General features: G+C 30.3%; 2 protein-coding genes across 3 annotated transcripts in view; one reads left to right on the forward strand and one right to left on the reverse strand.

Moving 5' to 3' along the window:
* Positions 1 to 977: 977 nt before the first annotated feature.
* LOC142323905 (5-taurinomethyluridine-[tRNA] synthase subunit GTPB3, mitochondrial) lies at positions 978 to 22,106 on the reverse strand. The gene is made up of 8 exons (XM_075364245.1): positions 21,858 to 22,106; positions 20,539 to 20,715; positions 18,993 to 19,112; positions 16,881 to 17,050; positions 13,542 to 13,652; positions 8,611 to 8,716; positions 7,325 to 7,901; positions 978 to 1,241 (listed from the first exon to the last, which is right to left on the reverse strand). The coding sequence occupies exons 1-8, from the start codon at positions 21,979 to 21,981 to the stop codon at positions 998 to 1,000; spliced, it is 1,629 nt and encodes a 542-aa protein (XP_075220360.1). The 5' UTR covers positions 21,982 to 22,106; the 3' UTR covers positions 978 to 997.
* Positions 22,107 to 22,784: 678 nt separating this feature from the next.
* The window catches only part of Tif-IA (RNA polymerase I-specific transcription initiation factor RRN3 homolog Tif-IA), a 29,225-nt gene continuing 25,605 nt past the window's right edge, over positions 22,785 to 26,404 (forward strand). The window contains exons 1-2 of one of the 2 annotated variants that reach the window (XM_075364244.1): positions 22,785 to 22,973; positions 24,572 to 24,765. The gene's annotated coding sequence lies outside the window, so the exon portion shown is untranslated. The remainder of the gene's footprint in view (positions 22,974 to 24,571; positions 24,766 to 26,404) is intronic. The other variant, XM_075364243.1, reaches the window with a different exon arrangement.

Consider the following 26,404-nt stretch of genomic DNA (forward strand, 5'->3'; position numbering starts at 1 on the left):
AGTATGAGGCTGCAGTGATGGTCGTGCCAAGTTCCATGAATTCCACCAACAGAACTCCATTCCGGTCCCAGAACACAGTACCCATACACTTTCTGTTGGAGAAAGTGTACTTGAACTTCTTTGGTTTACTGGGAGAATGAGAATGCATCCACTGTTTGGATTGTTTTTTTGTTTCTTCAGTTTCGAAATGGACCCATGTCTTGTCCCCTGTGATAATTTTGTTCAAAAAATCTTCTCCTTCATTGTGGTAGCGCTGGAGAAACGTTAGGGAGGCGTCCATTCTCATTGTTTTGTGAAGGTCGGACAGTATCTTGGGAATCCATCTCACACACAGTTTGCAGTACTGAAGTCTCTCACTCACAATGGTGTAGAGAGCTGACCTTGAAACTTCAGGAAACGAATTACTCAATACAGAAATTGTGAACCGATGATTTTCTCGAATTGTCTCATCCACTCGCTCAATGAGATCATCGGTTGACACTCACTTCCTTCCATGACCACCTGCATCATGAACATCTGTACGTCCTGCTTTAAAGTTCCTGCACCATTTTCGCACTTTGCTGTCATTCATTGAAGTTTCACCGTACATTTACTTATTCGTCTATGAAATTCAGCTGCATTAGACCCCTCAGCCTAAAGAAATCGAATTACCGTACGCACTTCACACTTGGCAGGAGATGCTATTGTTGTAGACATGTTTAAATGTTAGCTGTGTGTTCAGAACTAAACGAAGTGATGCGGTGTGATTGAAGGCCATACTAGAGATGATGCTGCGAAACACATATGCACAAAGGTTCATCCGATTTTTGCCCAGGTTTTTATTTCGCAACCGATTGGACCTTGAAAAAAAACTCTTGTAACAAACAGCAGTATCAACATCATAAAACAAGAAACTGAATGCATGTTTCTTTCTACTTGTCATTAAATATTAGTTTAATTTTCACTATCAACTATCATATGGATTAAAAAAAAACTACTTTGTTTTTATCAACTAAATTTATTTACCAATACAAAATTGTTTAAATACTACATCTAATACATCTTCTGCTGAAATACTTCCAGTAACTTTGCCTAATTCATTAGCACCTTTTCTTATATGTTGTGCCATAATATCTATTTGATACAATTTTTCATTCTCAGATGTTTTTAAGTACCTTTCTAATGATGATAAACATGCTAATAAATGATATCTATGTCTTTCTTGACTTAAAGCTGGATTTTCCTTTGTTGCACTTCCACATCTGAAATTAACCAGTTTAAAATTATGATTAGATAGTTATGAAGTAATAATATAATACACCTAAATTACATATTTCGAAGCAGTAGTTAATTATGTCTATCTGCCTTTAATATTACATTTTTTTTCTTTTTGAAGCATAATTTTATTTGATAGGATTTGCTTACTAGTAATTTTACAACCATTCAATAGGAAGGAGAGTTGCCACAGGTCATATACTGCTACCTTCCACCAGATTACACCAAACAGCTTATGTATTTATGGTGAAATCTCACAATCTTAACATAAAACTTTCAGGGGTCTGACCTACACAAAAAAGAAAGGGTTCAATGATTAAGAAACTTGTGAAAGGAGAGAAATAATGGTCTACTTAGGAAATAATAATACCACACAAGAAAAACAATCTCACCCAGAAGATAACTTCAAGCCCATCAGGCTGCAGATGCCTATCCCACTCACATTACAAATTTTCAGATATTTTTATTGACAATTAAATGTATGCTATAGCAAAATTTCTTTCTTCCAGAAATTACTATAGAGAGAGTGAATGATCACCACTGCACATTCCTGTATTCTCAATATGAAACTTTTTAGAATTACCCAAAGAAACTCTACAAGATATGCTTTAGTTGGAAGTTTGCATACTAACCTTTTATATTTTATAACTTTCACTATATATTGAGTATAAACATAAAATTTATTCATGGTATTAAAATTACATTTATTTTACAAAAAAAAAAAAAAAAAAAAAAATTCTTTTCATTCAGTTGTGATTATTTCATGTCAGTTTAAATGAATAAAAAAAAGAATTTTTCTCAAATTTTAATAAATTTCAAGTGATTAAATTGTTATTCTGACAAAAACCACAAATAGATATCAACATGCAGTAAAATTGTGCTAAACATGATTAAACTTCATTGATTTGCAGAAAACATATTAAATTAAATAAAATTTTACTACTCTCCAACTTTTATGTTGAGTGTTAATATTTTAGCCTTTCAATTGAAAGATTTCATTTGATATGAACCATGGTCTCAGGCCTGGCAATTTTCATACTCTATAAAATTTCACATCATTTAAGCACATCATCATTTAAAAATTTCACAATACACATAAGCTTTGAGCTTTTATATAATTAATTAATCATATAAAAAAAGACAAAAAACTATTTATTTGCTAATCTACCTTTAATACTAGTAAAATTTGTAAAATTATAAATTTTACATTAAATACATTTGCTATTGTCATCAGAATTCAATCAATACAAATTAATAAAACATAAATAATAATAACATAAAATAATAAGCAATTCACCTATATAAAATAAACTAAATATTATTAATTATAAAAAAAAATAAATACAAAACTGAATATAGACATATAAAACATTCATATCTCATTCAGTATTAAAAACTTACACAAATAAAATACAGTAAATTACGATCTATTCATAGATCATAATCAATACTTTTGGTGTTTCTCTTTTCTCCTGTTTTCACCAAATTTCTTGCTTATTCATCTTTTTTCCTCTTAAAGATATTTTATTTTAGTGTTTTGTTAATACATTTTTAACCTCTAATAAAAATTGCATTATATTTCTACTCAAAACTTGCATTTAAAACAGTTTATTTTCTCTTCTGCTCTCCCCACATCTCATTTTTCTTTCTCTTGCATTATGTTCTATTTTAGGATGGACACACATGTAATCAAATTCCCTGTATTTTCTAATCCTCTGTTCCCTAGTATTACCATCCCTTACGATTCTGTCAATCTTCAGCAAGATTTTCTTTTTAACCTTATTTATAAAACTTTAACTAAATTTATTAAAAAAAACCTGAGTTACGTTTAGCTTCAGCCATTTTGTTTTTACTTCACTCATTAATTTTTTTGGATGATATTCTACTCTCCAAAATATTCCAAGTATTATGCAACCATCAGATTGTAAGGGACATAGTTCACCATCTTTACCAGGACCCCTTAAAATAATAAATAATTAACCTTATGTTCATACAATGGTTTAATGCTGATTTCTCGATCATCTGGTATCAGGTTTGATTCTGAGCAAGGGTTTGACATGCTTTTATTTATAATTTTTTTTTTATTTATTAAAAATTAATATTTATCATGTCAGGGTTAAGAGTAAAAATAAGATTATTAAAAAATATTTATTGGATAATCATCTCATAATTATTTTTTTTTTTTTTATGTACCCCCAAGTGGGGGTGTTGGACTCACACGGGTTTGACTAGATGTTTTCATAAGAGCCTATGTGTGCTCATACCCTACTGACTAAAACTATTTCACCATTCCTCCCCACCCAGGGTCGGATCAGCAGTTAAGCTCAACCCCGAGGTTGCCTTTGAACTCAGGGGATCAAGAGTCCCCGTGCTTCATCACCATCACCCATCTGCTCAAGTGCAGATGAACGATGACACCACAAAGGGCTGTCTTTTCCTCTTTGCTCTCCGGTCAATTCTTCACCAATTGTCTCAGGTCTTTTGTTACATCAATTTGTGTCTTCTAGTAGTGCCTGTCTTGGGTCTCAAAGTGTTTTACTTTATCACCGTTATCTTCTTTTATTTGAACTTAACCTGGTCTACTTTATTATCACCTTTCTCTATTATCTCTAATAATACATGTCTCGATTCACAATCTTCAATCTTCTATTTTGACGTGTTATATATCCAACCTAATGGACCCCTGGAGTCCCCAGCTCCTTATTGAAACCGACACACCTAAGCATGCTGGCCCTCACGACTGGGGCTATCCACCCTTCACTACTCTATTCCTTTTGTTTTAATACCCCGGTAATGAATTTGTACACAGCCAAAAATTTATATGCATCAGTTAACATCATCTGGACTACATTATCTGGATCAATCGAACCTGTGTCACCACAGTGAATGAACGAATTCATTTCATTTCATATATAACATTCAAAGAAAATGTGTTGCGCTGCTTCCCGTTGGTAGCAATAGAGACAAATTGGGCTATCTGCCCTATTCCTTCTAAACAAATATGCCCTGAATGAACCATGACCGATCAGGAACTGGGTGAGCCAGAAACTGAGCTCACCAAATCCCCTCCCAAGCCACGGTCTGATCTCGCCTATAAGCTGACGAGTCCAGTCCCCTTTCTTGGAGGTCCTCCACCTGTTTTACCATTCTATAAGCTCTCGATTAACGTCTTCTCTATTTATCCCCTCAGAAACTTTTATTCTTGCTCTTGCCATCTGTTGTACTGGGGGACCCCAGCAACCACCAATAGAGCCTTGGTGGACACGAAGGAGTATGCTGATGCTACCTTCAAGGCAATTTTCCATTGGACCCCTTCCATATGCCGCCGATTTCTATCAATTTCAGCACCTTATGCCATACTGTTATACCATATAGTAATACCAAGTTTATCACATGTTAGTATAATCGACTAATTGATGCTCTTGGTCCAGTCATTTAATAACACACTCAGGCTTTTGGTAATTTTTTCTGCCTTCGTGCAGGTCTCCGTAACATGGTGAGTAAATGATCTTCGGTGGTCTAACCACATTCCAAGATACTTAACATTTTTTACAAATTGAATGAGGCCTTCTTCACTTCTAATAGAAATATCTCCGATTCTTCTCCTTCCTGTCATCGGTATCATTACTGTTTTGTTATAAGATATACTAAGACCATTCATTTTCATCCATTTGCATACCATATTCAATGCCACATTTGTGGCTGATGTCACATCCTCTTCTTTCCTCGCAGTAACCACTAATGCCAGGTCATCCACAAAAGCCATGGGTTTTACCCCACCTGGATAAGCCAACCTAGAACCTCGTCAAAGATGAGGTTCCAGAGAGTCGGGCCCAAAACCAAGCCCTGAGGGACACTACTCAAGATTGTGAACTTCAGATCACCACGGCCCATATGGTAAACCAATTTCTTCCCTTGGAGGTACCTCTGAATCATTCTTCATATATAATCAGGTATTTTTCTCTCTTTCAATACTCAAAAATAGCTTCCCAACCAAGGGAATTAAATGCGTTATTAACATCTATTAATATAACCACAGGAATGTTGTGCGTCCTCCAAGTTCCTGCTGCAGCAGTATCTACGATAACCATCACCTCTTTCACTGTGTCTGTCAGACTTCCCAGGTGGAAAGCTGTATTGGCTAGGGCTAAAGCCCCCTGTGTCTTCGATATATCCTCATAACCTCGCCTCAAGTAACCTTTCCAACAACTTGCACAGATTGTTTGTCAAACAAATCAGCCTGTAAGAAACAGCACCTTCACAAACTGCTGGTTTTTTTATTAAAATTAACCACAACAGTTTCTACGACTTCGGAATATGTTCACCTGTCAACATGTTATTCATAACTCCGAGGAGGGTAACTGGAGCCTTCTCCATCAACATTCTGACTATCTCTACAGGTATGACATCTGGCCCTGGGCTCTTTTTTAGCTTCAATTTTTACCCGCCGCAATTAATTCGAGCATTGTAAACAGGGATATATCCTAAGCAATAATCTCTTCTCTGATCAGATCTTCATGCTTGGGGAATAGTGTCTTCATAGAGTCTCGTACTTGTTCTTCAGCAGTCACTGGTAGCCGTCGTCCCAATTTGCCCATTACCAATTGATAACCTCGACCCCATAGATCCTTGTCAATATCCTGACACAGATCTTTCCAACACTTACGTTTGGCTAGCTTTATCGTGGCATTATAACCAACACCTGTACTACATTTCCCAACTGGAGTCCCCATTGTCGGGAAGCCTTGTCTGATTTTGGGAATCTTCCCTCTCCATAATAGTCGCTTCGTTCTTAACTTACCAGGTGATCACCTGGTATTACGCCCACGACACCTCACGCTGAATGGTCACATGAGTCCATCTGACTAGAGAGGTCACAAAAATAGACTGTATCTCCCTCCTCAGGAGGATCGTTAACTTCAGTGATTTTCAATATTATTCCTCCAGGCTATCTTCTTTCTAATAGCACATTCAGTTCTTCATCAGACAACTCATTCTTCAACTGATCTTGTATCATGTGTTCCCTAGACAATCCCTCAGTCTGGATAGCCTGTGTTACCATATATAACGGTGGTGACTTCTGGGTAAGCAGATGAATAACCCTTGTATATCCTTGTCAGCTCTTTTCATGGTGAGTTATGTACTTCGTTAACCCAGCCCCCGTGTTCAGTTTCAAGCTGAAGACAAGAAGTCCCAGATGAAACGTTAATTCCACCACAGTACCCACCTACAGGTCTTCTTCCTCTGAAGATAATTGCCTCAGTCTTTTACCCGGACCTTTCTTAGGTTTTGCAGTCGTTTGTTGCTTAGAACCTCCAGCCTCCAATGTCCCTGCAAGTGGCAGTGATCTTCGTCTCTCCATGGTCAAACAGCTAGTCCAATCTTCTTGAAAATGCAAAAAATGGATTCAGGGCCAATTTCCGCATCCACAAAGTACCCACACAATAAAATTAGGAGGGGTCAGGGGGTCGGTAAAATGTATAACCACAAAAATGAGGTCAAAAAGTTTGATGGGAGGGGGGTCCAGATCAATAAAGATCCCAAGGGGTTTGGTTGAAAATGAAATGGGTAGGAAGTTATATTGGGATAAAGGTTTCCCCTTACTACCATGTGACTTAGAATAATATACTCACCAGAAAAACTTCAGAAATTTTCAAACTCCTCTTCTGCAGTAAACAACTGTCCGTCCTGTTGAAAATAGTATGGCTCGAGAATGAGCAACTATAGACCTTATTGCTATTAGCAATAGGTCTATCACAGAAAAACTCAAATAAAATATTTGCCCATTAACCAAAATCACTGAAACTTTTATAACACATCCAATACACTTTTACCAACAGTTCCCCCAATTCACATACCAAAAAAATAACTATAAAATCCCAGTCAGAAAAGCAAAAATAGCGGAGCAGCCAACATCACATCTACCTTACACAAAGTCTCTACTCAATTCAATATTGTAATCTGTTTTAAAGTAATATTACCCAAGTATGAGATAAAATCTATTTCTATTAATAAAAAGATTATGATTTTGGTTATTATTAAATATTGTTATGAATAAAAGTATACTTACATTATCTTCAGTTTGTATGACAGAAGACTTAGAAGTTTTTCAAATCCACTTTCTGTTTTGCAAGATATATTAACTACACTGTTTTTGTATTTTTCACAAATTTCAATAATCTCATCAGTGTTATCTAAAGTATCAGTTTTATTAAATATAATTACACAATGACGATTATCTTCATTGTCTGTTATTTGTCTATCCTTACCATTATTTAAAATAAAAGATAACTCGGATTTTACATTTTGGCAAGATTCTAATAGACTACTCAAATTTAATGTATTTATATAACTTATTATAAATTCCTTAAAATCATCTAGGAAATCATCATTATCATATTTCCACCATTTATTTGATTTGTACCATATATATTGATATGCATCTATTATAATTAATATGAGATCTGCATCTACAGCAGTTGTGCGTGCTCTTGTTATACCTTCTTGTTCAATAATATCTTCAGTTTTATTTCTGAGACCTGCTGTATCAAACAGAGTAATTGGATAGCCACCAATATCTAATGACATTCTGACAATATCTCGGGTTGTGCCTGGTATAGAACTTACTATAGCTGCTTGCTGCTGACCTAATAAAAAAAAAACACAATTACTTCTTTTTGTTAATATTTAAATCTATACAATACATATCATTTGTTCTAAAACATTTTTTTTCATTTTAGTGTCTATTAAAGCAAGATGCAGTCATCATAAAAATATTTTTTTTTAAACAGTTAACTAATAAAATAAAAATGTCCCATTGATTCAATTATTTTTGAGGGATCAGGAGACCTAGCTCTACCTAAAAGGTGCTTCACCATCAGGATTATTATACTATGAAGCAGAAATTAGTCTCATTAGTTGCTCCACAGGCAGCCCCCTTACCAGACAATTCAAATGGTGCACAGGAGGACACATAAGCTATTTTCAAGGTTTCAGTATCCTCAGCATATGGAGGAGGTCAAACCTGTATCCTCAAAATCAATAATGGAGAGTAAAGGATCTATGAAAAGAAGAAAGAGTTGATGATATAAAAGGGTAATCTACCCATCAGTATAGATTGGAATACTCTACCATCTTGCACTTCCCTGATAATTATAAGATCTTTTGTAACTAATTTCATGACTTGAAACTTAAAGTTAATTCTAACCACGCAGTAAAAAAGTCTACAAGACTCCTGAGTTTGAACATCAGGTAATAATATCAGTTTTCTTACAGCTACTAAGGTAAATGTAAGACAGAAGTAGTGGAATTATCCACAGTTGAGAAGTACTTTGATGGAGAAAAAGTATGACTTACACAGCATATTAAATAGACTGCTTTTGCCTACATTTGGTGCACCAACAATTGCTGTCTTGACTCCATTTCTTGTTTTCTCACCCCTCCTTCCGTCATTTAAATGTTTCTAGAACATAAATTTTTTAAGAGACTATAATAATTTTAAAATTAAAACTAAAATAAATTAGATTTCCTATGTCAGATGAAAACTTTGTAGCAAACGTTTAAACCTATCTTCACATAAGTTAATATATTGTCTATTCAGAAGCCTTTACAATGGAATATTAATTACTTAAACCATAAATTAATTCACAAGTAAAGAAAAATCCACAAACAAACAAAAAACACCTTTATGAAGTAATAACATCATACTTCAGTCTAAATGATCATGCATAATGACCAAACACTATTGGATTCTGAGTAATACCAACAAAATATTTATGATTGAAAACCTTTGAAAGTATTGAATGTAAAAATAGGAAGAGAAAAAATTATGGAGATAGAAGAATTTTGTTATTTGGGAAGTAGAATTACTAAAGATGGATGAAGTAGAAGCAATATAAAATGCCAAAGAGCAGTTTCAACTGAAGACAAACCTGCTAGGTTTGCTAAAGATGAATCTGCTAGGTTTCTGAAGTTGAAGGAGTACCTGAGAAGAAAACCTTAGAAGTTTTTGAAATGTGGTGCTATAGGAGAATGTTAAAAATTCAGATGAGTGGATAAAGTGACAAATGAAGAGGTGTTGCAGAAAATTGATGAAGAAAGAAGCATTTGTGAAAATATACTTAAAAGAAGAGACAGACTTATAGGCCACATATTAAGGCATCCTGAAATAGTCGCTTTAATATTGGAGGGCCAGGTAGAAGGGAAAACTTGTGCAGGCAGGCAACATTTGGAATATGTTAAACAAATTGTTAGGGATGTAGAGTGTAGGGGGTATTCCGAAATGAAACAACTGGCACTATATGGGGAATCTTGGAGAGCTGCATCAAACCAGTCAAATTACTGAAGAAAAAAACCTTTGAAGGACACTTTTTTAATTAACTGTTTTGCGTGATGTGGCAGAAATCTCTCTGTATCTAGTCCAATTTTGTTGATCTGAAGCTCAAAGGTATCAAATCCCTTATTCATGTTGCTTATTATATTTCTGAATCACTAGACCAAAATTAATTAGAACCAACAACAGTGTGACCAGGAGGTAGTAACAAGGGACATTTGCACTAAAATACTACTAGTATGACCAGGTATCACCAACTGGAAGGCAAGCATCTACGACACTCTGACATTCATTTATGTAGAAATTCTAACCACAAAGTGATTTTAGTAAAAATAAATCTACACTGTGGCAGTACTACTCTACTCCGAGGAGTAGAGACAGGCTCAGACCACTATGTACTCAAAATTAAAATTAAATCTACTCCCCAAAGAAAGCAATAAAACCAAGCTCCTAAAACTAAAAGCAAAATGGACTCTACCCAACTAATCAAGAATAAAAATTACCAAAAAGCAACCAAAAAAATAACAATCACGGATAAACTTTAAGATCTAGTCAACAACCTTAAACAAACTGCAAAAGAATTAACCCCAACAAAATCCCAAAAAAACATCAATGGTGGAACAATGAATGTGACAAAATAGTGAGGAAAAAACATCAAAGCATGGCAGCTATTTTATCATTTCCAAAAATCAGAAACATCCTTTCAAAATCTAGTAAAACAAAGAAAATAAACCACCCGAACCCTAAGGAGAATAAAAGACAACACCATAAAGACATACTGAAGTCAACAGAAGAAGAAATCAATAAAAAATAGTCAAGAGATCACTACAAAAACCTTAAAAATTCAGCTCCAAAAATACAAACCTCCAAACCTACTAATAAGGAATGAAAATGGTAAACTGGCAAATGGTAAACCATAACAATAAAGACAATGCAGAAATCCTAGCTAAGTATTTCAACAAACTCCTAAATAGCGAAGAACCAACAGACTCCTAAACTTCAATTGCAACACCCAATAACAGCATCATCAGAAAACATCAACCCTCCCGTAATAAAAAAAGTCTACCAAGCACTGGATGAGAAAAATTACAAAGCAGCGAGAGAAGATCAGACTTTTGTACAGATCTGGAAACATGCAGGAAGATCAGCAAAAATTGTCCATCAACAGCTTGTCAACATGTGGATTAAAGAAGAACTATCAGAACACTGGACGACAGCCTGCATTCATCCACTACACAAAAAAAAGGAACAAAGCAGACACTAACAATTACAGGGGAATCTCACTCCTAGACACAACATACAAAATTCTTTCAAGAATCATCCTCAACAGGATCCATCCAACACTTGAGAAAGAACTAGGAGAATACCAGGGAGGTTTCAGACCCCGGAGGAGCTGTCCAGACTAGATTGTGAGTCTCAGCTAATAATGGATTACTACAGGAAAAGAAACACAGACAAGGTGATAACATTTGTAGATTTCAAGAAAGCTTATCACTGCATCCACAGAGAACCCCTACTAAAAATTCTAAGACATCTCAGACTACATACCAAATTAATAAACATGATAAAACTGACCCCACAAACACTAAGTCAAAGGTAAAATTCAGAGACAAGCTCTCGGAACCATTTGAGATCAAAACAGGATTGTACCAAGGTGATGGGCTATCACCGCTATTATTCAACTGTGCTCTAGAAATGGTAAAGAGGGAATGGCTCAAAAAATCCCCCCCAAAAGTAAAAATAGGCTGAAAACTCAAAACAAACAGTCCGGGTCTTGCAGACTTGACATTGCTAGCAAATGACATTGATGAACCTATATCACATATATTAGAACTTCAAAACATTGCAAATAAAACTGGCCTCAGAATATAAGTTGAAAAGACAGAAATTATGACCCAAAAACCAACAAAATTAAAAGAAGTAAACATAAATGGTAATAAAATCAAAATAGTAACCCAATTTAATACTTCGGAGAAATAATAATTACCTAAATGAAAATACCTCGATCCAAATAACAAGAAACAAACTAGCTAAAGCTCAAAAATTAACCTGATACAATACAAAAATGCCTATCAACAACAGTCGCAAAAATAAGACACTACAACACAGTTATAAAATCTGAATCCACTTATGCAGCAGAAACACTATTCTACCTAAATGAACAATCAACTGACAGACAGACAGAATCCAGAAAATCAAAAAAGACGAATCGGAAGAACCTGTATCAATAAAAAGTACCAGAAAGATGGGCAGTGGTGAATTGTACCCAACAAAGTCATGTACAAAGAGTTAGAACCTGTCACTGATACCATGCATAAGAGGAAACTAAGATTCTTTGGACATATAATGAGTATGCAAGATTCAAGACTTTTGAAACAGCTAGTACAGTACAATCTTAACTCATAAAACACAAAGACAGGATGCAGATGGATCAGAGAAACAAGAGAGGATGTGAAAGAAATTGACCTTACAAGACACTACTAGAAGTACACTACAGATAAGATAAAATTAAACAAGAAAATCAAGAACAAAAACATTCACTTCACACTCGCAAGAAAAAACTCACAACATGAACAGCTTCAACACTAGAAAGGGCACAAAGATCAGAAAGTATGAAAAAGTACTGGGAGAACCATAAGGCCCAAACAGTCCCATCGAAGAGACTTGGATAATGGACTGACTAAAGTGATCCTATGCAGTCATAAAAGATAATAATAATAATATTATAATTTAATAAATATAACTTTTACACATTGACATTAATGAGAATGAAACAGGATTGTAAAATAGGGTGACAATGTTAGTTTATTTAAAACTATACATTTTGAAACATTGAACTAAACCAAATTTAATTAATATGATTTATCTAATAATTTTACATGAAAAATAATTTTTTAAACAAAAAACTAAATTAGATTTAATTAATACATTTCTAATCTCTTAAATCTAAACTGTTCTGAGTCTTCAGTGATTTCATTTAACAAAAAGAGACAACAAACATTTTATGTAAATTATTAAATAATTGTATTTCTTAATTTTTTTATTTTCAGTGATAGCGAGTCATTGAAGATAGCCACTAGAGTGACAAAAAATATTTTAGAATATGTTATTAAAAAATATTAAGTTTTGTTCAGTTAGTCATTTGAAAAGTTTTTGTTTTAAATAATTTCCATTATCAACTGCCATGGGCAAATATAAATTGTAACTGAATAATCATTACATTGCTCTTAACAATACTACATTCTATAATTTTCTACTGACAATTAAGGCTGAATCTTAATTTTAATTAAGGCTTAATCTGAAAGTTATCTTTATAGAGTGCATTAAAAATTATCCCATTCAAGTGTTTCAGATTAAAGAAGTATTTATACATACAATTACAATCATATATTTATAAACACAATAACCAGAGATATTTTAAAGAAATAAGTTCTTATTTCAATTAAAAGCATAACTGGTAGATTTATTACCAAGAACCAATATAATTGTAAAAAATAATGCACCCTGTTTAGATTACAAACCCTGGTTAAGTTGAGATTCTAATATCATTGTTATTAGAAATTCTGTTGGTGAAAGTTTATTTTGTAAACAATACAAAAACAATCAATTCTGTAAACAAGCAGATTTAAAATTTATTATTATTCAATCATCTATTGAATTAAATTTCATTTTATTATTCATCAGTTAATAAATATAACCACAGTCTGAATAAATAGAAATTCATAAACACATTAAACATAATTTCAAGATTTTTTTTTTTACCTTTTTTAGATGTATAATTTATTAAACATCTACACATAGAAGAAATTACACACCATATTTTAAAACAATTATCTAGTTTTTTTATTATTTCCAACTGAATCTATGAACAAACAAGACACAATATTTAAACAAAGAGTAAAAAATATTTAAATTTAATTAAATTAATGTTAATCAATACGTTGCATAACAGTACCTTGATTAAAAGAGTTAAATCTGTAAGTATTGTGTTCACTTGATCTAATACATTATCCTCTATGTTTTCTTCTTCACTGAAATCTATAAATGCTTCAATGTGTGCAAGACACTGAAATAAGAAATTAATGTTATTCTTTTTATTTTTTTAAATTTACATATATATTTAATGCCTTTGATTGTTATAGTCATTAGTTACTGTTAATAGCACAACATGTAAATAACTACACCAAACATCATTTAATCTTGGTATTTTATGGAAGCCAATTTATTAAATTTTGCTTAGACCACTGGTATTTAATGCTTAACTTTCACCATTAAATTTCCAGGATACTACCCTCAGAAACATTCCAGTGGAATTTGGAACAATCAAGAATAAGATACACAGTAAACTACCTTACTCAATACCCATTAAAATTAGTATTATTTAATATTAAATATTACAATGCATTCCAGTTAATTACCATAACTACATGGTTTCAAAGAATTATTTAGTTGCCCATACATATAGTACATATCCTGAAGTAATTTTTTTTTTGTTATTTTAAACGTAAATTGTTAAGAGCAATTTTCTTAAATGTTCCTTCTTTCTTGCTTTCTATTTCTTTCCTTACATATTTGATGTTTCCTTACCAGTTTAACATTCTAATAAAAATAAAAGAAAGGAATCTAAATCAGATGTGGTATTTGATAAGGAACCTTTGGCTGGTTGACAGAATGTTATTAAAAGCCCATGTTAGTAAACACTTCTTTAATAGACTATAGATAATGTTAAATTTAATACAGGCTACCATTTCTAAAATATTTTTTTCTAAAAATATTTCTCTTTTGTACATAAAAATCAAATTTTGTATGTCATAAAGTTTTTTTTTTTCAACAACACTGATGAAATAATGTTTTAAAATGTTTTTAATGCTATCATTTTATATCCCAAATTGAGATTTTATTTCAATTTGGTTGGTGTTTTGGCTGACTTAACAATGAGAAAATAATTTATGGAAAGAAGTTTAAATCAACAAAGGATAGTGTTTTGTGTACATTTTGCCATAAAAAATTATAAGCGCTGCATCATGCTATGTCATATTTATGAAAGATACTTTTTTATATATATATTTTTTTTTGTCAAATATAGTATTATTTTATATAATACCTTTTATATAAAAAAATCTGATGTGGTCACCACATGACTTCTTTGTACACCTATTAAATTACATATATACATTTTTTGCTGCACTTCACTTAAACGCATTTAATTTGAAAGTGAGATACGATCCTCCAATTCTTTAATAAAGTAGACAGTTACACAATTGCTAAAATATTAGAATAGAGTAAAAGTCCCTTTATTACTCTTTAAATAAATATATCTTATAGCTATCTAATACTATATTTTTTTAAATTATGATGTAATCATAAACAAAATGAAAACAAAATTGAATAATCAGATGTTTCACCAAATCAAATGTGAACACTTCATGGCTTACTTGTACACCTATTAAAATACATATACACATTTTTATAAAATGAAAAGTGCATAAAATTTGATTTCATTAATATTTCTGATATTTTTTCATTTTTTTTTTTTTTTTATTGTTATTATTGAATATTATTTATTTTAGAATTTTTTTTTTTTACAATCAGAGGTTAATAATTATTAATAAATCAATATATTTAAATTAAAAAAAAAAAAGGTAAAAAAAAGGAGATGAAGTCTGATTTGAACCAATGTGCCTTCCCCTTATAAGAAACAAATATTTCATTAATTAAAATTTTATTTGGCTATAACTCTGAAACCAATGAAAATAAGTACCACTTATGATACATAGTTGAAAAGTTCTCAATGAGGGCTTATTATTGCAGTTAAGAAAAATTACAAAATTCAATTTTTTTTTAATTTTGGGCTTTTTTGGACACTTTTGGTTCAAACGGGAATCAAAATGCAATCAAAAGGGAAGGTCCACAACTAGATATTACAACAGTCCTAAATCCAAAATTTCAACATCCTATGGCTAATCGTTTTTGAGTTATGTGAGATACATATATATGTACGTACAGACGTCACTCCAAAACAAGTCAAAATGTATATTTCCATTGAAATATGAAAATTGAAATTTTTCACAATCACAATACTTCCTTTAGTTCATATAAGGAAGTAAACAGTGGGCTGAATACCAATTTCCAGACTATTGGTGTTCTATTGGATGGATTGCAGTGATCTTTTTTTATTCTGCTCGAACTGACCAATAGATATATATGTCATCAAGTGTCATCAGACTCCAATCTTGAGTCTCCCCTGAGAATTCCTAAAAATATTCTCATTTATTACTTAACTGGAAAACTTTCAGAGGTTATTACTCACAAAAAAAATCACTTTGAAGATCTGTCGATGCTTGATGACATATCTGCAGGCCATTCCGAGCAGAATAAAGAAAAATCAGCTTGATCCATCCTGTAGAATGGCTGGACAGACTAGAAATAGGTTTTAAGCACATATTTTACCTGCTGTAGGAAAGTAAAGAGAAAAACAAGGAGGTTGGGAGTGAGAAGAACTGTAAATGGAATAGGTTTTCAGCCAATTATTTTAAGTATATAATATGAACTGTAATAACTTTGGAGCAAGAAGAGGCCACCATATATTATTTTAAATAATATTATTTTATCATAGTCATCATTTTCAACAAATTTTTCTACAGAATGTTTTGATTAGCAAACTACAATTATATAAAATATCTATTTTTTATAGTTGAAATATATATATTTTTTATTTTTCAACTAAATAATAAACTAATTTTCTAGTGTTTTTTATAATTTTTTTGCATTCAATCACTTCTTAAAGAATTTGTTTTCCTGTTCAATTTACGTGGCCCATATATACAGAGCTGCATGCAAACACACACACACACACACACAAACCGGTATTCATTTATACCATGGCATAAAAAATATACATCAGAAAATTAAGAAATAATCCATTTCTTAAAAATGAATTTACCCAGTCACAACAAAAACATTAATAGTGTGGTATTGGTTAATATCAGGTTTTAAACTACCACCAGCAATAATATTAGTTTGTGCTTCAGTGAAAAGCAGAAATCCCAATATTACTGAAAATGGCCATAACAACTGAACGCATAATGACATAATTCTGTAATTTCAAAAATATATATATTATTAAATATATAATTAAAATACATTTTAAAATATAATTAAATTTAATATATTAAAATATATATATATTTCAAAAATATAAATCTGTTCATCAATTTATCTCTGAACATCACTCCATACAATGAATGAAAAAAATAAACAATTTTCAAATTTATGGTAACAATAAATTATTTACTTGTAATAACATATTCCTCCAACTAGTATATTGATAATGAAGTACTCCTTCCATTTGTAATAAAGCCTGCCGTCTCTGTGCTTCAGTCTCAGCACTAATTAAATCAGCAAGACCCTCAACTTCTGTTAAATCAAACTTGCCAGCATAAAATGCTCTCTTTGTAAATTCACCTGTAAGTTATAATTATTATTTAAAGAAATAATCTCATGTATCATTAAAAATTTTACTGTAGTTTTTTTTTGTAAAAACTATATTAATATAATTTTGAACTACTTTATTTAACAAAGAGCTGAATAACATAAAACAAAATCTTTTTTTTCAGTTAAAGATAAATTACCTTTAAATAGATATTATTCTGAATGAATATCCTGCAAAATCACTTTGTGGTACAATATAAAAGACAATATTATACTGACAGCATTCATTTAAGAAGTATCAAACTCCATTACTAATTGTACAACCAGAAACACTAATAACATAAGAAATAAGATTATTGAATTAACAAACACTATAAGCTGGGACAGTGTGATGTTTGTACCTTTTAGAACTATTCACAGTTTGAGAAAATATATCTTTAAATTTATATTTAAAAAAAATTATTTATTTATCTTTTAAAAAAAAAATATATATATATACATATCAGTTAGCCCTTGCTGATTATGATGAAAGCACTGTTCCAAAACAGTATAAAGAGCAAAACCACAAATGAAGCAGCAATATGGTTGAAATACACAATTTTTTAAATTATTAAACTTAATAGTAAAACAATTCTTTAAACTTAAAGAAAACTATGTGTTCAGAGTAGTATACTGATAAAAGTTTCAGTTTTATATTATTTTGTATGCTATTATTAATAAATAAATTCTATAACAGAATTGTAAGATAAAACTCATCAGTGGTAGAACACATCTTTCAATCCTTAACATCTTCATTAGCCAAAATATTAATATCTAATGAAAAAAAGAAGAAATGGGGTAACCCAATCTCATCAAACAGTTTTTCTTTTATTTACATTAGTTATTAAGACATTACTTTTTTTATATATAAATTAATATCAGAAATCAAAAAGAAGATGGTCTATAGACCAAACAAATTCCTCCATCAAAAAACAATACATTTTTAATTTATTAAAACTAATCTTAAAATCAATAAAATAGAGTGTGTATTATTTAAAAATTGTTTACTATATGCATAGTTATTGTGTAAATTAATAATCTTTCTACTTTGCTGTATTCATGAGTGGTTTTTATTGATTATTATAATACATTTGGTTTTTTTTTAATATCATTATCTAAGTATGAACTGATAAGATCATGCTTAAAAGGCCTTTTCACTTTTTCTGAGTTAAGTGTAGACTTTGCATAGTTTGTAATCTAATCACATAATTTCAGTTACACTTTTTTAATCAAGAGAGATAATATTTTATTTCCCAATCAATTTTCTGTGGATTTGTCCAATTTTGTTTAATTTATAAATTTTAATCCTTTATGAACGACTTAACTTTACACACATGTAGAATCCAATAAAAAATGTTAAAGTGTATTTCCTAATAAAATTTCTTACAAATTCTTTCTTTCTCATAATACTTGTTTAACTGAAATGTCTGGACCAACAGATTTTCAATTACTAACCATTTTCCTAGCATAGTCAAAAAAGATTATTTTTAAAACTTTAAAAATCCAGCTATCAGATCTTTTTTGATTTTTTAAAAATCAAACCATAAAATAAGTTATTAAGTTTTAAATCATCACCTAATAAATTTATTTCTAATACAGAAAGTGGAGGGGCAAGCACCATTATTTACAATCTTAGTTATACATTTATTCTAATGAATACATTTTTCATTTGATTCACACTAGAATATACTACTCTTGACAGTAATGCTGACCAGTGCATGCTACAGTTGAAAGTAAATTTATCAGAGATTGGATAGGCTGATTGAAAAAATAGATACAATTAATTTTTCTTTCACTTTTCAGGTTTATAGTAGATGAAAAGAAATTTTACTCCTGTAATTAAAACACTCCCAGCTACTGTATAATAAAAATCTAAAAGCAGACAAATACTAAAGTAAAATAAACATTTGGCATAAGTGTATATAGGTTTTTATACCTGGTTCTGCTGGTCTACAACCAGGCACCTTGCCAAGTGCTGATAATATGGCTGACACAACTGCTGATCCACCATGTACTTGTAATTCACAACAATCTTCCCCAGTGAAACTTTGTGGTCCTATTAAATCAGTAAAATTGAGATTACAAAACATTATGAGGTATATCATTTTCAAAAACTGTCTCCTTATTCAACTATTGAATAAAGATGGTATATTTACTTTTATTTCATTTAGTCTTTACAACTATATGCTGACTGCCTAATTACAGTTGCTCTTTCTAAAATAGATGAGAAAATTTTGTAGCATGTGAAAAATGCTAGACCACACTGGAATTTAAATGCAGAACCTTCCAGATGAAAGGCAATAAACAGCAATTCTTTGTAATGAATAGAGTGAAGGTGTCATCTTAAAAGTGAATAACTACTTTTACAAATGACTTTTGTACTATTTCAGGGGCCTGTTTTTTTACCTACTTTTCAACTTTTTCCTTCTCATTTCACTTTTTTGGCTATTTTTTTTTTTTTTTTTTAAAGGTTTCAAAAAGAAAGTAGGGAGTAAAATATTGTTTGTTTTATGGAAAACATTTCATCTTTTCACTTTTGATTTACAAAAAGTGAAGCTGCTCTGTTTTTTAAACATTCTTCTGACCTTTCAGAATGTAATTTTCAAATTACATGAAGAGTATGAGAAGCCTATGAGAATTACTGGTGGAATAACTTTGTATTCAATTCTGTTGGTTGTTTTGGTTGAATGTAAACATAGCAAACAAAGTTAAAACAGCTTCTTCAAAAAACAAGATGAACACTAAATTATGGATTTCTAGCAATCATTTGTAAGCTTACGTAACCATTTCCAGTGAAATTTTTAGAAAATTACTATACAACAGGGTCAACAGAAAGTACAAAATAGACTTTGTCAAATAATGAGCATAGTTGAAGACTAAAGATGAAAAGTATTTTCATAGTTAATATTACAAAATAGAATGGAAAAATAATGAACAGATGTCTCCAACTATTCACTTTTAACTGTGCTAATTTTCATAATTACTATTATAAAAAACAGCACAGAAATAAATAATGCAAACTGAAAAGTTAGAATGTTCTTCATATAACTTAAATTTACAAATACATTTAATAAAAAACCAACACATTTTCAAACTTTGCGGAATCAAAAATTAAAAATTGAAAAATACTTTTAAAAAACAGGACCTAAGCCACTTACAATCATTCATGGTTATGACACCTAAAATTAATCTTACAGTGAGAATACATCTTGTAATTCAGTTAGTATTTCAATCTCAAAGGAAACAGAATTCATTAAAGAATTGTCTTAAACTGTAACCTTTTGTTATAAATACACTGATACCTTTTCTCTCATAAGGATTAACTTAATTTATTATTTTGTTAAGCTTAGAAGAAGAAGAGTTAACCTCAATAAATTTCTACAAAATCTATTTCTCATTTTTTATTGCAGAAAACTGATACCAATTACAACAATTTCATAGATAAAATCTTACCTTGAATTTAAACAATTCATAAAATTTACCAGCAAAATATAGAAACAATCCATGGTCAAGAGTTTCTTTTGTATCAGGATCTCTGAATCGTCGTAAAAGAACTTTTCTTGGTTCTGGAGGTTCTTTTAATCCTGCTATTTTTATAGCAACATCATTAGTTTTTGATCCTGATACTCTTATCACTGCAACACCACATTTACCAAATCCTAGAACAAAATACATTTTAGGTCATTTTAAATATTTTACGTTAAAAACAATTAAAATTTTTTATATTTAAATAATACAAAAATAATAATTAAAATTAATATTTTATTCCAATCACCACTAGCAAAAAAAAAAACAAGCAACTTTACTGACAATGAAGTAAAGAATAACTCTGAACAGAATATGGAACTAAATTTTCATGTAGTATTTACGAGCAAGTTGTTATATTGTTTTAAAAACCATATGTTGTCTTGCAGGTTTAATAGACTCACAGTAAATTTAATTAATTTTATAACAAAATATCGGTCAGGCAAGAAAAGACTTACAAAATACAATTACAGGTAGAATCCCTCTGTAATTGAATGGATGGTCCCTTCTACAAACCTTTTTTATTTCATTATCCTTCACAGAACAAAATTTATGGTACTAATCTCAAAAACAATAGATAGAAGTCAAATACTTACATGACAGAGCATTGATTTTTCTTTAAAATAGCAAGATACAAAATCCAGTGATTTCAGTATTTGGGGTATTTCAAACACTACTTATAAATTATTCAATACTGTCTGCTCTAAATAAGATAATAATATATAAAAACATATTATTACATAAAGCCGAGAATGAATACATCATTTTTAATTAACTCTTTTTAATAAGCGACAGCGGTTTCCAGAAAACTAAAGATAATATTGGGGGTATCTTATTTACATTTTTGTCAAATAAGGTGTTTCATTATAATTACTATTACCGTTGGTCATATTTTTGGAGGGGGAATATTCATGAACTACAAATTTGGAATTAAACAACAATAACGAATACAAATTAAATTATTTCAGAATGTTTAAGATATTTACAGCATCCTTTTTGTCAAAACTAATGAAGTTATAGTAAACAAATATCGTACAATACCTCAAGAAAGAATGAAAATTCTTAAAATAGTTCGAACGTTGAACAACAGAGGCGCTACTACATCTGTCAAAGTTTTAGTGAGCTGTATGTAAATTTATAGCAAGTATGATGTTTAACTTACAGGTTAGGAATCTCTGGAGAGCATTTTCCTCTTGGTTATGTTTATCATTTTTCCCAAAAATAAATAATTGCATTCCAATACCATGTTTGACAATTTTAGTTAAGAATACATTACCTGAAGAAAGTGCGAAAATCGTACTGTATTGATGTAATAGTCGAAATGTGGTTGGTACAAAACGTTTAAGTCTTGAACAAACATTATTAAAGTAAACAAGTTTATTATAACGGAAAAGTATCATTTTTTGTTATACTAGTAGCAAAACATGTCTATATTCGAACTTATGAAGTACACGTAGAACTACAGACAGCGCTACGTCTCGGCCTATAAACATGCGTATTCAGGTAATGAGACATGCTATTAAGAAAATTTTTGTTCGATAGTACATAACACCGACTTATGACATAAAGCAAAAAAATTAACATTTACCTCCTTTTTTTATTCTGAGAATTTTTGGTTAATTTAGTGCTGGTTTATTATACATATAAAACCTTGCCATCGTGTCCATACCTACTATTCTAGATCCCACTTTTCCAGATTGGAAAAGAATTATTTTTCTATAATTGGAAATCCAAATTCATTTGCCGTAGTTTCTCTATCCTTAATTGAAAGGGATAGAAGTTCTTGCTTATTTTCCTATCTCTCCGAACGCAGTACATTATGAAAATATGAGCTCATTTTAATCCTTCAAACGTTAAGAATGATTTCTATGTACTTAGAATTTCAGTATACATAGCATTTGTTTGTATATTTGAATGCTTACAAACAGTATCTAAGACCTAAAATAACTACTCAGATGCTGTTAGATGATAATATCTATACTATATTTTATAATTAACGATATTGTAATGAATGTTATTATACCTATAATATAATATTGGCATAATATTATGTTACAATGTTTATATTGAATAATAAATAATATTTTTTTTGTTATTTTTTATTTTATAACGCATTCTGCTGATAAGGAAGAATTGTTATTTGTTTAATGATACAACTTTAGTTGCTTAACATGTTGCTTTCCCTGGCTGCCATTCAGTTCCGGTACGGCATCCCCGTAGTTCATGTTTAATTCTCGCTTGCTACGTTTGTACGTAGTTTGCTAGGTTACAATAATGAAAAGTTATTTTTTCTCTTTAAATAATTATTTAATAATTAAAATATCTACTATTCCATAATTATAATTAGAGTTAGATTTGATCTGGTGTTTATTATTGAAACGGAGGAAACGAAGTAAGTATGAATTCTCTTTCTTTCCATATGACCATGTGTATTCAGTTCATACTTTTACATCTGTGTAAAATTTCAGCGTTATGTTGATTGTGCCTGTTATGATTCGTCCATATCAATTTCAACCCAGTTGTTTTTTAATAACAACAATGAAATTTTCTTCTATTACCGAGTATAACTGTCAGTCCGTAAGAAATCTATCTCTATTGAATTGACATATAAATACTTTTGTTATGAAATAAAGTTTAATATAATAGAAACTGCTTGCTGCCAGTGTGTTGGGTTTATAGTGATTTTATTTGCAGATTGACACAATTTAGACTTTCCATCTTGAATGATCAAAATGGCGATGTTTTGATTTAAATTTACCGGTGATCCTTTGAATTTTTTTATTTCTTGTTAACATTGTGTAACTTTACATTAAAATGTAATTTTGAAATAATCCCAATATTTTGTATATAGATATTTATATATAATGGACTAATTTGGCGCAATATGTGACCTCGTGATTTCTTCCGTATTTGCGTTAGCACGAGTTATTTTCAATCTATTCGAAATGAAAGTAATTTTCCTTTACATCCTATTTAAGTTGTCGAGAATTTTTAGTATTATTTCAGATTGTTTCAGTGCTAAATAACTATTTTTGTATTTACTGTTTTTATCAGCAAATTATGTTTTATGCGGTTGTACTTTATAGTGAATAACTAATAAATTTAAATTAAATGTCATCTCGGATACAACTTTTTGTTGTACCTTATTGTCTTCCCCCAGTTTATCATGAAAAAATTTATTTTCAATCTTGTAGGCTAATTTTACCTTGTTAACTTTTATTTCTATTTTTTACACCATTTTATGAAATTATTTTTTTTAAATGAAACTGACAAGTTGTGTAATGTGATGTTACATTTTTAATATAACTTAAGGTATTTCATCACTTAATGTTATGAATGTAAATTATATTTCTGAACTAGGTAGCACACAATTAAATTTGTTTATTTGTCAGAATTTTAAACCATATTTCTTGGTAAACTTTCTTTGTAACAGATTTTACATTTAAGACTTGCTTTCATGATAAAGTAGCAAACAAATTAGCCTTGCCATAAACTTTATGTTTAGCAATGAATCCATTTCCACCTGTATGGAGTAAAGAGCAAAACTTGTTTATGTGAAAGATGTTTATTCATTAAGAAATTTTCTTCTTTGAAATCAAATTACTGAGCATTTACCCTACATTTTTCACTACCCTGTATTGGTTTCACTATGGTTAGAAAATCTTTGAAGATAGCTTACTCAAAATACATTAAAATAAAAACTAATTCAGAAATCACATTTATTACATTAATTGTATAGATTTTGGTTAAGGAACATTAGGTGCAATATTACTTTGGGATGCTGACTACATGCAGTTTGCTTAGTCTTATAAAATTAATAAAAGTGGATCTTTCAAGATGTACTATATTAACATTCTGATGGTTTTTTAAGTGTAGTTTGTAGTGCAGCACCATTTATAATAATTTCAAGTAATCTTTTATATAATTTCTATCTAAATATTACATATATGTATATATTTTTGCTGCTCGACTTCACAATTGCTGCTCTAGGCATTCCATATGATGATCATATTACTTGAAGATGGTGGTGCTTTCTTGTTGAATGGAATCGATATTGCTAAACTGCCCTAGAGTTTTTAACATAAAAACTTTATGGAACAAGTTAGGATGTAGGTTGAAGACTTAATTTTGGAAAGAGGGAACTGATTATTCAGCTTGTTTCGTGGTAATACAGGTCATATTTGGTGAGTTGTTTTTATAAAATAATTATCTGCATAGGATGTATGTTTCTCTTTGATTTTGAAAACTGGTATTTAATTACCCAATTTACAATGGAGATTTTCATTCTCAATATTAGTTTTATAGATTCTTGATAAATTTTATGTATTATAGTTTATAACTTATAAAGTAATAAAGTAAGTCATTTTCAGAGCTAATTTTTAAGAACTGGTAAAGACATTTTGTATTATTTTTTGGCTGTTATATCCACTGCATGCAATTCATTTTTATTTTATTTATTTTTTTGTAACTTCCTCTTTTTTAGAGGTTTCACATAATTTTAAAAACACTAAATTTTTAACATAAAAAATGTTCATAACTCTTTATGTAACTGGTTTTGATGAGAACGTAACAAAATTACATATTCATTAAGTAGAGACAAACGTAAATATTAGAAATAACCTATCAGTAAGTGAATTTCATGAGAGTTTTTTGTCTGTAACAAAGATATTTCTGTTTGAAACTTTTACAGACATTTATTTTCACATCTTCATTGTCTGTGTAATTTGATTCTATTAAACAATGAAAAATGGCTGTAGAAAAAGTAACTTTATAGTAGTATGGGTTGCAATAGAAATGACGTAGAACTCCCTAGTTCAGTCTTAGTGATTTCAATCAAACCTTGAAAATAATGCACTTTTTATACAATTTTCATAAGAACAAGCCTCTCTGAATTACATTGTTTCCATTTTTCAAGAAACTTGTTACTTAACCACCCGCTCCTTAAAATACAAGCAATTCATGCAACTATTATTAGTAGTGTTGTGTTAGAATTCTGTAGTAAACTTTTATACACTAAACCTGAAATCTTATTGTCAATCCTTCATGAAAAGTGCAACTAAAAACCACTTAGTATTGTTAAATTTAAAGTAGAATTTATGTTTAAAAAGATACAATTTGAGTAGCTGTTTATAAGTAAGAGAAATACCAGCTTGTGTTATTATTTACATCTGCATAATAATAGGTTTATTATTGACTATAAAGCATAGTTTTTGACTATTACCAGCGCTAGGATCAGGGATGAAAACGAGTGTTGTTGGAACTGCTTGCCAACTCATGGTTTTCAGCAGTAACAGCTGTAAATCTATTTCGTTATATTATTATTCTTTAAACATAATCCTTTTGTTGTTTGTATATTACTGCAAATTGCTACTGTGAGCTTCCTCAAATACTAGTTCAATTTTATATATATATTATTACATGTAATTTTTGTCAATGCCTTTTTATCTTAATAAAGTCTAAGCAGTTTTTTTTTAGCAAGTAGATACGATGGGATAATGTTTAACATCAGAATTGCCTAAATTACCAGAAATTAATTATGTAGGTATAGTTAAATTACAAGCAGACACAAGTATTCAACCTTCTCTTTAGAATGGCAGCATCTCTGTATCTCATATAGAAAATTAACAAGGTTAAATATAATCAATCTTGGCCATTTTTCATATGTTGCTAAATTTCTACACCATATTGCTATGCATTGATTTCAATTTTATGTTGAGATGTTTCTCATCACTTAAATACAAAATAAAATAATGTACTAGAGATAAATGTAGTAGTGTAGGTCCAAAAAATAAAGTAGAAAAAATTATTTTTTTTGAAATATTA

This window comes from Lycorma delicatula, chromosome 4, assembly GCF_047948215.1.
Source record: "Lycorma delicatula isolate Av1 chromosome 4, ASM4794821v1, whole genome shotgun sequence".
Lineage (NCBI taxonomy): Eukaryota > Metazoa > Arthropoda > Insecta > Hemiptera > Fulgoridae > Lycorma > Lycorma delicatula.